Source organism: Ursus maritimus, unplaced genomic scaffold (genome assembly GCF_017311325.1).
Source record: "Ursus maritimus isolate PB19 unplaced genomic scaffold, ASM1731132v1 scaffold_11, whole genome shotgun sequence".
Lineage (NCBI taxonomy): Eukaryota > Metazoa > Chordata > Mammalia > Carnivora > Ursidae > Ursus > Ursus maritimus.
In genome coordinates, this window is record NW_024423453.1 from 67,279,024 (window position 1) to 67,291,289 (window position 12,266).

Sequence of the window (12,266 nt, forward strand, 5' to 3'; positions counted from 1 at the left end):
GGAAGGAAAGGATGGCAGAAAAATTATAAGTAGAATATCAGCAAATTTAATTTGGGAGTAGACAGGAAGAGTCATTTTTAAATACGGCTCCTCTTTATGCACCTATTCAATGCCTTTCCTCCAGAGGTCTATATATATGCACAAATATGTATATAACAAGTTATTTTCTCAAAAAATTGCATGCATAACTGACAAAGAGACTCACATCTAAGATGGCCCATCCTCCTGGGTGCACTCAAGTCCACCCCTCTGCTACACTTTCCCAGCTGCTCTGGCCTTCACCGACTTCTGCCTCCTGGACCTGCAGCACACACATCGAACTCAGCTTGATTTCGTGTTGTGTGCTCTTTGTTTTATGTGTCGGCCCTGTTCCTCCAGCCCGAAAGTGAGCTCTTTATGGGTAGGGACCCTGCCTTGTACTTTGGTAATCTAGCCTGTGTGTCTGCCTTTGCAGAGCCTCCCTTAGAGCTGACACTACGGGAGGGGCTCAGTGAGTGATGTCACCTGTCCTAGTGACAGGCCAAACAAGGCAGAGGTGAAGCAGTTAGGGAGGAGCTCATCCCCATGTGGCATGTGACAGGCCCTGCACCTAATGCTTTACATGTAATATCTCATTTTATCCTTACTTTATTTATTGAGCCCTTGAGATAGGCATTGTTGTTTGTGTTTTTCAGATGAGCAAAATGGAGATTAGAAAAGGTGAGGTAATTTGTCCCAGGTTACCAGGTTGCGGAACAGCTGGTGTGGTGGTGTTAGTTCTAGCTGACTCCCAATCCATGTTCGTCCACTGTTCCATACCCATCTCTCTTCCCTTTCCTCTGCCTAAATACTAAATGTCCTACATTTTCAACACTGAACTCCAGCAACTTCATCTCACCAGAAAATGGAGCATCTCCGCCCCTGCTCTCTTGCGGGTGGGGACACCCCACAAACAGCTCCTCAGGCAGCATCTCTGTGCTGAGCATTACTTAAGCAGACATTAGAAGTTCAAGAACCCGTCCCGAGCTGGGAGAGATGACCTCCCAGCCGGTGGTGAGATCTTCCTTTCCTGAGTGCACACAGTCGGCTCCTTGGTGTGACCACAGCTCTAGGGTCAGCTGGGAATGGTTGTCCAGGTCCTGTGGGAGAGAACAAGATTTTTAGAACCAGCAGGCAGATGGCCAGTTTCCCCACTCCATCACGGGGGCGTGGTTTGAATGCAAATAGGTAACAACATGCAAGTGAAGGGTGGCCTCTTTTTCCAGGAAGCTCTGCCATAATCACAGGGGGCGGATGACCTGCTGAGATGCCAAGGGCATGACCCTGGTCCAAGATTCTGTTCTGTCTCTCATTAGCCATAGAGAAGTCTGGCAAAACAGTAGGCTGAGACTTTTCCTACTTTATGTACAACTAACGCCACCCCCTCCCATTTTACTTTAAATATGCAGGTCGTGTTGTCAACAACAGTGAACGTGGATGGACATGTGCTGGCTGTTTCTGACAACATGTTTGTTCATAACAACTCAAAGCATGGCCGGCGAGCAAGAAGGCTGGACCCATCAGAAGGTAAGGCTGCCTGCTATCTGGGCTGAGAACGGCAGACAAATCAAGGTCTCCACCATTGTCCTGGTTTGAATTTTAAATTTATGTCTGAGCCGGCATGGAGAAAGTACACAAGATCTTGTGGGTTTTAAGTGAAGTTGTAAACACTGACTCCTGCCTGTTCTGTTGCAACCCTGCATGCCTCCCAGCCGGCGCTCAGGCCCCCGTGCCTTACCACCTCTGCCATCTAGTCCTGTGTTTTTCTTTTTGCTAGACGGGCATTTCAGGCAAACGTAGGCCTATGACATCTTAGTTAAACAGGAACATTACAGTGCCAGACATGTATGAATAAGTGTCAGATGTGCCCTTAAACAGATTGTGGGCAAAACAAAACAATGTGCGGAATGAAATTGACACTAATTGATTTTTGTTTGCTTGGACAAGAAGAAATCATGATCTGCTCTGGGTAGTTTTCCATGTGCATTAAAGTCGTCAGAAATACTGGTCACTGTTCAACTTCAAGTTGTCCAAAAAATTAAAGCATATCAAGGAAGATAACTGACAAATACCTGAGTAAATTCCATCTTTCACACTCCCCAACTCACTAGGGGTAGTAAGGCTTTGTAATATAGGGTAAATGGCTAACCTAGGCTACTATTTTAGTGTGATGTTTTGCTGTATACTGCCCACCAGCCCCCACCCCAGCTTGGTCCTTAAAATGTGTCTTGTATCAATTTAAATAGGAATTAATGAACTGAAAGAAAATGATTGAATCAGTAAAGAATTTGGAGTGGTGTTAATTCTCCCACAGTGGGCACTGAAAGGGGAGAAGAAAATCCCAGGGTTCAGAACTAGGAACCCATCCAGTTTCTTTTGACTGATTGGATGTGATTGACTGGCTGTTCAAAGGGGGCTCATGTTTTTGGAGTCCTGCCAAAGTTCTCCTCCACCTTTGACCCTGTCAACTTTGGAAATGGAGTGATGGATTGACTTTAGTTATGGCCTGAAAACCATATTGGGTTCCTGTTGGGATGTAAAGTCCAGAGGCCTTGAACATATGGAAGAAGGGGGGGAAATCCGTCCTACAAAGTTAGGAAAGTGATTAGAAATTGTCTCTTGATAGAGCTTGAAAAAACTTCAACTATGATAGATTTTACTTTCTCCTTTTCTCACTAGCACATTAGCAGGCCTTGTAAATCTTAACATCTTGGGGCAGAGGAGGTGGGGAGAGAAAAGGGATTTACACATTTCCAGTGTGATCAACTTATAAAAATATGGGGGAAAACAACAGGGTTTTAAAAACACCCTTTGCACAATTAGCTAAGTGTTCCACGTTTTCATACATAGTGGTCAACTCATTAGGCTTTAATGACCTGGTGAAAACCAGCAACCAATTAGGGAATGATGGCAAGTCAGCAAAGCTCAACTTAAACCTGGAATAACCAACAACTTTCAAGAGCAGCCAATCCCCAAAACTCCAAATTTCAACCATCAAAGGACAGCTCAGACATTTTCTTTTCTATCTTCTTAGCTACCCCCTGCATCAAAGCCATTAGCCCAAGTGAAGGCTGGACCACAGGAGGAGCCATGGTCATCATCATTGGAGACAACTTCTTTGATGGTCTCCAAGTGGTATTTGGGACCATGCTTGTATGGAGTGAGGTAGGCAAAAACAACTTGTTTCCCTGATTTTCTTTGGCCCAAAGATGGTTTTGATTTGGGGAAATGTAATTCCTGGAGTATCAGTGACATGAATGCACATTACTGAGTACCTACTGTGAGCAAGTCACCAAGAATTAAAAGACATGTAAGCCACAATTTATTGTAGGCATGGATCCCTTAAAAAGATAAATATTTATCACAGCATTGTTTATAATTGTAAAAAATTAGAAACAGCCTAAATATTGAATAATATGAGAATGGTTCAATTCCCACATTAAAACTTTGGTTTTGAAAAAGTTCCAATGACACAGAAGGAGGGATTGTATTTATGCTATAATGCTAAGTGAAAAAAAAAATCAGGACAACAGTGTCTATGGATATAAAATCTAATTATATAACAGCCATCCATAGAAAAGTACTAGAAACACACCAAAGATTAACAGTGGCCATCTCTGGGTTATGCAATGTTAATATTTTTTTTCATATTTTTCTATAATTTCCTAATTTTCTAAAGTGGATATGTTCTACTTTCATAATGAGAAAACCAACAAGACAGTACAAAAAGACAAGTAACAGTGCTAGGTTGGAAATGGAAATTGCCAAGTCACTACATGAGAGAGTAGCTGTACAGGACGCAGGGAGGGAGTGAATACAGGGATGGGCCCCGGAGGTTGGAGGAGTCTTGAGCTGGACTGGTGGGAAGGCGAGGATCTAGACAGGTTAAGTTGTGAGGAAATTCCAGGGTGGGAGGGAGAAACATGTGAGATAGAGGGACAGGGCATTTGGAGCATTTGGGGTACCATGAGTATAGCCAGTTTGCCCTGGGGGGGTTATCGCCAGAGATGCTCCTGTCCTCTGTAGCCTTGGTGATAACTTGTATAACAGGTATTTTATTTCTCTGCCTATTCATTCCTCAGCTAATAACTCCTCATGCCATCAGAGTGCAGACTCCTCCTCGGCACATCCCCGGAGTAGTGGAAGTGACATTATCTTATAAATCCAAACAGTTCTGCAAAGGAGCTCCAGGGAGGTTCATTTACACAGGTGGGTGAGAAAATGATCCAAGGGAGATGGGCTCCTGGTTCACCTTTGCTCTAGTTCCCAGTGTCTCCACTTTATAATGATTTTACCTTTCCTAGGTCTTCTTACTAGTGTGGGAAGAATGGACTGGGTGATAGGTGTTGAATGGGGAAGTGTAGACTTGATTTTAAATTTTATTTTATGCAAGCAATTTCCAAACAGTGGAAGATGATCACGGGAGCTCATTTCATGAGTGCCTCTTTATAAATTTGACTGAGCTAGAACCATGCTAGAACAGACTTTTATCTAAGCATTCAGATAAAAAATTAGACCAACTGGCTGGCTATAGCTAAATTGTCTTGAAAAGGATTTGTAAAAATTGCCAATGGTGCTGCAGAGTGGTTCAAATTGTCTTAACATTTTATGAAAGTAGGAATTAACTATTATTTCAATATTTGTTGAAATTTGCTGAATATTTGTTTAAAAATATTTGTTTAAAATTTGTTGAATATCTACTTTTTCTATGTGGAAGGTATAATGACTTGTGAGACATGGTTCCTATTTGGAAATGTAGAAATTTTAGGAGGAGGAGGCGATGGTATATTGCACAGAACAGCTGGGGAATTAGAATATTCAAAATGTTTAGTGTTTCCAATGAATGAATGGAATATGAGTGCCAAGAAGACAGAGTTCAGTGTGAACTAGAGTAGGGGGGAGGGGTTTCAAGGAGGAGATGGATATCAAAGACTATTTTTAAGGGTGGGGAGAATTCAAATAGGCTGAGAAGAAGGAAGAATGTCCCAACTATGGGAATCCCATGTGCTGGGGCCCAGTAGGTAAGGTGAGCAGGTGTCTGGAGGAGAGAAGGCTGGTTTACAGCCAAGGCAATGCACTGGGGTAGAACTTAGACCAGAACTTAGCCCACATGAGCTAGGAATGGGAGGGAAGGAAAACATAAAACCACTGAAAAGCCCTGTAGGGTACCTAGAATGGTCAAATTCAGAGCAGAACATCAAATGGTGGTGATCAGGTGTTGGGGGAGGGAGAATGGGAGTGTTATTTAATGGGTACAGAGTTTCAGTTTTGTGAGATGAGAAGTTCTGGAGATCGGTTGCCCAGTATGAAGACACTTTACACTTAGAAATGGCTTCAGATGGTAAATTTTGTCATGTGTGTTTTACCATAATTTAAAAAAACAAAACAAAAACCATAAAGCCTTGTACAGGAATTCAGACTTGATTTGTAAGATGACGTTAAGTGTTCTTGTAAGAAACACAAATACTCTTCATATAAAGATTGAGTTAGGGAAACGACTGAAGGCAGGAGGATCAACTAGGATATTATAATTTGAAGGAGAAAATAAGGGGTATAGACAAAGAAATATATAAACTTAGAAAATATAGCAGGCACATTATGAAATTCTAATAATATTTTATAGTGTCTTCTCTTGTTTGGATTCAGACTCCCCTTCTTGTTTATGTGTAAACGTCTGGTTAGATATCACTGAGGAGTAGATGGAGGAGAACTTTTAGGTATATTTATTTAAAATTTCACCTTTGAATTTTCTCTCTTGAGATAGGTACATCTTGGTTGGTTTATTGTGTATGTGTGTTTCTGTGGAAGATGCTATTACAGTCACAGTACAATATTTACTGCTCTAGCTCCCAAAGGGACATAGTTTATTCATTCATTTAAATGAGTGTTTATGACATGCCTAGTACCATGGGCTGGCACAACTCTAGGCTCTGGGATATAGAAATGGGCAAGATAAAATCCCTCATTTTAATAAAACTTACTTTCTAGAGGGGAAGACAGCAAAGAAAATAGATGATATAATTTCAACAGTAATAAGTAAGGGATAAAGAATGAGGGAGGGCTCTGTGTGGGGTGGTCAGGGAGGGACTCTGTGAGGAAGGGACATTGAATGGAGACCTCTATCACAGGTGTGGAAATCTATCCCCCTGCCTCCGTATCTTTGTGACCTTCTCTCCTCTCCATTCACATTGCCTTCCTTTGGTACCTGGAACTGTTCAGGGCTGCGTTTGTTTGGTTCACCAGTGTTCTCTAGAGCAGTGTCTGGCTGTCAGAGAATTGGGGGTGAGTGTCCCAGGCAGAGAACAGATTACAGACTGAGAGGTGGGACTAAGCCTGGCATCATCAGGGAAGAGCATGAATACCTCTGGCCAGAATGGCGCTGGTGATGGAAGATGAGGTAGGAAAGGCAGGTAGGACAAGGGGTTTGGAAGGGAAGACACTGAGGATGTTGAACAAGGGAGCAGTCAGCATCCAGACAGGATTTAAAGCCACAGGGCTGGATGAGATGGCCTCAGAAGAGAGTGGAGCTACAGGATGGAAGAAGTCTCAAGATGGTGCCTCAGGAACACCAGTATGTAGGGCTCAGGGTGACAGGAGGAGCGCAGGAAGGTGACTGAGGAGGAGTGGCTGGTGGGGTAGGAGGAAAGCAGGAGTGTGGGCTGTCCCTGAGCTTAGGCGAGGAATGGGTCTCACTTTGGGATGCTTTCCACATCCAGGGCTCTGGTATCTCTGTTTTCTCTACCTACTGTATATGGATGACCATCTGGCCTGTGAGGAGACTGGTAGGACAAATAGCGATCATGTGGCAACCAATCCTCAGCTCTCTTCTGAAGTAATGAAAGATGTGACTACTCAGTGAGGCCATGGATGTGTGGAGCCTTGGTGTTGTGTGCATGTGAATGCACATGTGGGTATCTGCGTGAAAACTCGAAGAAGCAGAGGTCCTAACCCTTGGCTGTGCTTTAAATCACTGACACCTGGGCCCCAGACCAAGTAGCTCCGAATCTCTGAGGGCAGGTCCCAGGCATCAGTGTACTTGATACATTCATTGAGCAAACATCAGTTCTAAATTATGCTCAAGGCACAAAACCAGTAATTTCAGTAGGCCTCTAGCAGCTTACAGTTCTAGAAGGGGAGATAGACACCTGGAGATGATGATAATTGGGTTAAGTCCCATAGGAGGTATAAATGCAAGGAGTAGGGAGTGGCTGACTTTAGGGAATCAGGGAAGGCTTTCCAGAGGAGGTGACAATAGAGCGACATTTCTAAAGGAAAGTGGGAATTTGCCAGACAGAACAGAGGAGGCCATGAACCACAGTTTGTGGAAACAGTGTCTGCTTAAAGGGGAGCCCACATAATAATGAAAATAATAGATATTATGTTATTTGTAAATTCAAAGAATTATAGAGATGATGAGATATTGCAGATCACCTGGTCAACTCCCTCTTTTGCAGATGGGAGAACTAAGACCCAGGCAGAAGCGACTTGTCACAATTGCCCATTGAATTTGAGATGGAGTCAGAACAAGGACTCAGGTCTCTTGCCATCCTGCCTAGTGTCTTTTATTTAGCAAATATTGTCATCAAATAGCTCTGTTTTCCTAATGTGCTAAAATTTTATTGACTTATTCATGAAGCAAATATTAATCGAGCGTGCTTTCTATGGTCAGCACTGTGCTGTGTGCTGGGGACACTGTAGACAAGTCAGACCAGCAGGATCCTTCCTTCATTATGGTATAGTAATGTGAAGATGAACTACTTATGCTCTAGGTTTGGGCTTCTTTGATGCCTATAGTTCTGAAATCTTGTGTAAGTGACTTAACTTAGTCTCCCCATCTATAAAATGGGCCACCTATCTCACAGAGCTGTGGTGAGACTAAATAATACTGTGCATGTAAACAGTGGTGTTTGGCTCTCCAGGGAAAAGCAGTGGGGAGGGAGTGGTAGAGTTGGTTGTATTTGCTGATTTCCATGGTACCACTATGACATCAGCTGGCTCACAAAATTTCTGAAAATTTTATTAATATTTTTTTATTATGTTAGTCACCATACAGTACACCCCTAGTTTTTGATGTAAAGTTCCATGATTCATTACTTGCATATAACACCCAGTGCACCATGCAATACGTGCCCTCCTTAATACCCATCGCCAGCCTATCCCATTTTCCCACCCCCTCCCCTCTGATGCCTTCAGTTTGTTTCCCAGAGTCCATAGTCTCTCATGGTTCATTTCCCCTTCTGTTTACCACCCCCCCTTTCTTCTTCCCTTTCTTCTCCTACCGATCTTCCCACTTCTATGTTCCATAAATTTTAACAACCTGCTGTCACGAGCTGGTAGAAGTCAGGTCTAGAGTGCCTCTTCATGTAAGCACTTGGGATAGAGAGTGACTATACCTTACTATTCAAAAGCACTTATTATTAATAATATTCTTATGATTAGTACCAGGGTTATTACAATGGAAACTTTTACTATCAGGGTTATTACCATGGAAACTTGAATGAGTAATTACAAATGTGATGAGTACTAAAAAGGAGTTGTATGGGATGCTGAGAATATACACTTGGGAAATTGAACCTTCTTAAACTAAGATATTGGGGAAGGCTAAGAACAGTCCAAATGCAAGAGACAGAATGTGCAAAGGCCCTGGGGTAAGAAAGGACATGGATATATATGATGGCTCCTATGAACAGGACAGAAAGAATGAGTTAAAGAAAGGTTGGCCTCAAGCTGGAAGGGAGGGTTGGGACCTGCTTCTTTGGCTCTACCCCAAGTGCCATGGGGAGCTATTGGAATATTTTTAAACTGGGGTGTGCCATGATCAGATTTGCCTTTTAAACAATCGTTCTGGCGGAATTGTAGAGAATGGCTTGGAAGCCAGGGTGGATTCAAGGAGGTCAGTTGGAGGCCAGCGTGGTGGCCCCATCCAGAAATGATGGCAGCTTGGACCAGAGTACCGGTAGTGGGGACAGGCAGAAGGGGATGGGATCTAGGAGGTAACATTGGCAGCACTTGATGATTGATTGGATGGGGTGAAGGTTGGGGAAGGGAGGGGAGGAGATGCTTCTCAGGTTTCAGGTTTGAAAAATTGGGTGGGTATAGTGTAGAAAGTGATTTTTAAAAAGGTATAAATTGCTAAGGGAGTTCAGAGGAAGGACAAAATACTTCCAGCTGGTGGAGAGGTGGGAAGATTTAATATTGTAAAGATGTCAATTAATGCATAAATTTAACACAATGCCAATCAAAGTACCAACAAAATGTTTGGGGAAACTTTACAAGAGTTCACCTGGAAAAATAAAGGTGCTAAAATAGGACCCCTCAGTTTGAAAAATGAGAGGGCCATGCCCTACCAGACTTAAAACCTATTTTGAGTAATTAGAAGAATATGGGGCTTTGGAGGAACATACAAAAGTGTTATGCAACAGAAGAGAGCGTTTAATAATAAACAGGTTTTGTACACATGAATAGTATAAATACCTAAACATGTGTAGCGGTGAGGAGCCACCTCAAGTCAATGTGGAAAAGATGGAATGTTTAACAAATGGTATTAGGCCAACTAGTTAAGTATCCAAAAAAAAAAAAAGGTTTGATAGCTAATTTCATATTATAAACTAAAACATTTGAATTAAATATTTTTAATTAAAAATGTACATATTTCAAAATATTGTTATTATAATCTGGAGCCTTGCTAACCTTGACCCCAAGGAAACTGTCAAGCATAAATCTATGATTACATAAAAAGAAAATTTCACATGTGTGAGGTGATGGTCATTAAATCAAAAGGTAAAGGACAAACAGAACTTATTCACTACATGTGTCATATTATCTTACGTGGAAAGAGATTCCTTTATTTATTCAGCAAAAGCTTATTTTATGCCTATATTTGTCAACAACTAAGTTTGCATTGTGGATAAAGAGATGAATGTTAGTTATCTCACAAATTAAGGAGAAAAAGAAAGATATGTAAATTAAAAGCTAGCAAGGAACCGGGGATGTACTGTACGGTGACTAACATAATATAATAAAAAATCATTAAAATTAAAAAAAAAGGAAAAAAAAAAGCTAGCAAGGAATATCAGGAGTTAATTCAGGAAGAAATACAATTTAGCAGTAAACATTTTTAAAAATCTCAATCACATTAATAATCAAATACATGTAAATTAAGGCAACTATGGGATAACATTCCCCCCCCCCATCAAGTTGGCAAGGATTTTCTTTTTTAGCAAATGAAAGTCCCCAAGTTGGCAAAATTAGTAGAAAGCGGGGACTTTCTAACATACTCCTGTAGGAGGGTAGAAGGTTGTAGGAGAGTATCTCGATGGTACTAGCTTTCAAAATGTATATACCCTTTGACCCAACAATTCTACTTTTTGGAATGTATACTTAGGAAATAACTGAGTTTGCCTGAAGGCTGTTCATTGGAGCACTGTTTATAGTTGTGGAAAATTGAAAACATCCTTAGTGTCCATTAGGGGACTCATTAAATAAACAGTGAACCGTCCTTATACTGAAACACTTTTTAGACATTAAAAGTGGTGTTGTGAATGGATATTTAGTTGCACGAAAGATGTTTGTGATATAGGTTTTAAAAAAAGCTTAAAAACTATATGCGCAGTATGGTCCTATTTGTGTGGGTGTGGGTGTGTATATATGTACACACACAGAAATATATATGAAAAAAGAATAGTTGTATAAAAAAACCCAAGTAAGATATAGAAACCTGCATATGAAGGCATTACCAATGGTGGTTTCTAGGTGTTGGGATTATTATTATTAGTTTAAATTTTGCTTATTTATAATTATTATTTTCTGAAAAAATTAAATAATTTTTAATTAATAATGAAAGAAAATGTGGTGTAAAACATTAATGTCCCACATATTGAAATACTGAAACAGCATACATTGGTATACTTGATTCTTTAGGTACAGGAAGAGTATTTCCAGCCAGGGAAGCAGTGAAGCTTCTTCCAGAAGACTGCTTTGGAGAAAAAAGGACCGTGGGAGGCAGTTAAGGGTGAGGAGGGTGGGGGTGAGTTGTACATTCTTTCACAAACAGAGAAGAAAATAAAAATACAAACGCTGTCCATGATGGCACAGGAGGCTAGTCACTTTCTCTAGAAACTTCCACCTGAGGTTACCGAGCCAAATGCGACTCAGGTTGGTAGAGACAAGTGGCTAATGTTATTCATGGAGGGGCTCAGGTGCTACAGAAAATGGATTGATGATCTTGTCTTGCCCACTCAAGGAGCAGCCACCAGCATGGAAAGCCACTTTACAACCCATTGGGAATCTTAGTCCAATAGCTGGAAAGGCAGTAGCTTCCCAAGGTGACTGGAGGTGGGGTTCTCTGCCTCAGAGCCAAGGCCTACCTTCTGTGAGCCTGGAGAATCCTGGCCTTCTCTCTGGGGGGCTGACGGGCAGAGAGCTCTCGGGGGTCCAAGCCTCCTCCTGAGCCACACATTCTGAGCCTCAGAACAGGTTCAACACGCAGGAGATTGTCTCAGGAACCACTATAGGCCTAGACAAAATACTCTGCTCCAGCGGTCAGGTGGAAAATATCATCTTGATTCCAGAGGAAAAGAAAACCTTGAGAAGCCTCGAGAGCTTTAGTGGGGACAGAGTGAGCATGAGTGGGGGAGGGGGGAGTGGCATCCAAGAGGAGGATGCACTGGACTCAGCCAGAAAACAAGCTTTCAGACGCCAGTGGGGGCATCAATGACTTGTTTGTCCTTTTGATAAGTCACCTAACCTCCCTGAGCCTCATTTTCTTCATCTCTAAAGCTCTGGTACTAATTATACTATTACCCATAGGTGTTTCCCTAATTTGGCTGAGTATGAGAATCATGCTTGGCTCCATTCCAGACATACCAAATCATATTCTTTTGGGAGGGTCTGAGAATCTGTATTTTAAACAAAGAAATGAGTTTGAGAAACCTGAGTCCTGCTCATCAGGCTGTTGTGAGACTTTCTGGTTGGTAAAGTACTCTACATGTGGGGCAATTGTTATGAGACTGAGTCATTGCACTGTGAACACAATAATATTTACTCTTAGGTGGAACTTTCTAGAAGGAGACTCAAAAAGCAGGAGGTGGGAAAGGAGGCTCCCAGGTCCAACTGTTGATGGTTCCTGTATCCAAGGATACAGTACCATAATAAACCCACGGCTATTAGATGTAACTTACCTGGTATAATGAGCCAAAATGCAGTAATCAGTCCCCATGGTTGTTGCTGCCAAGTACAGCATAAACAAC

The 12,266-nt window shown here is 41.8% G+C and overlaps 1 protein-coding gene across 3 annotated transcripts in view; it reads left to right on the forward strand.

Moving 5' to 3' along the window:
* Window positions 1-12,266, forward strand: part of EBF2 (EBF transcription factor 2) — a 186,097-nt gene that overhangs the window by 143,628 nt on the left and 30,203 nt on the right. For all 3 annotated transcript variants that reach the window (XM_040626486.1, XM_040626487.1, XM_040626488.1), the window contains exons 8-10: window positions 1,428-1,545; window positions 3,053-3,183; window positions 4,101-4,227. In XM_040626486.1, coding sequence (XP_040482420.1) covers window positions 1,428-1,545; window positions 3,053-3,183; window positions 4,101-4,227 — 376 coding nt within the window. The remainder of the gene's footprint in view (window positions 1-1,427; window positions 1,546-3,052; window positions 3,184-4,100; window positions 4,228-12,266) is intronic.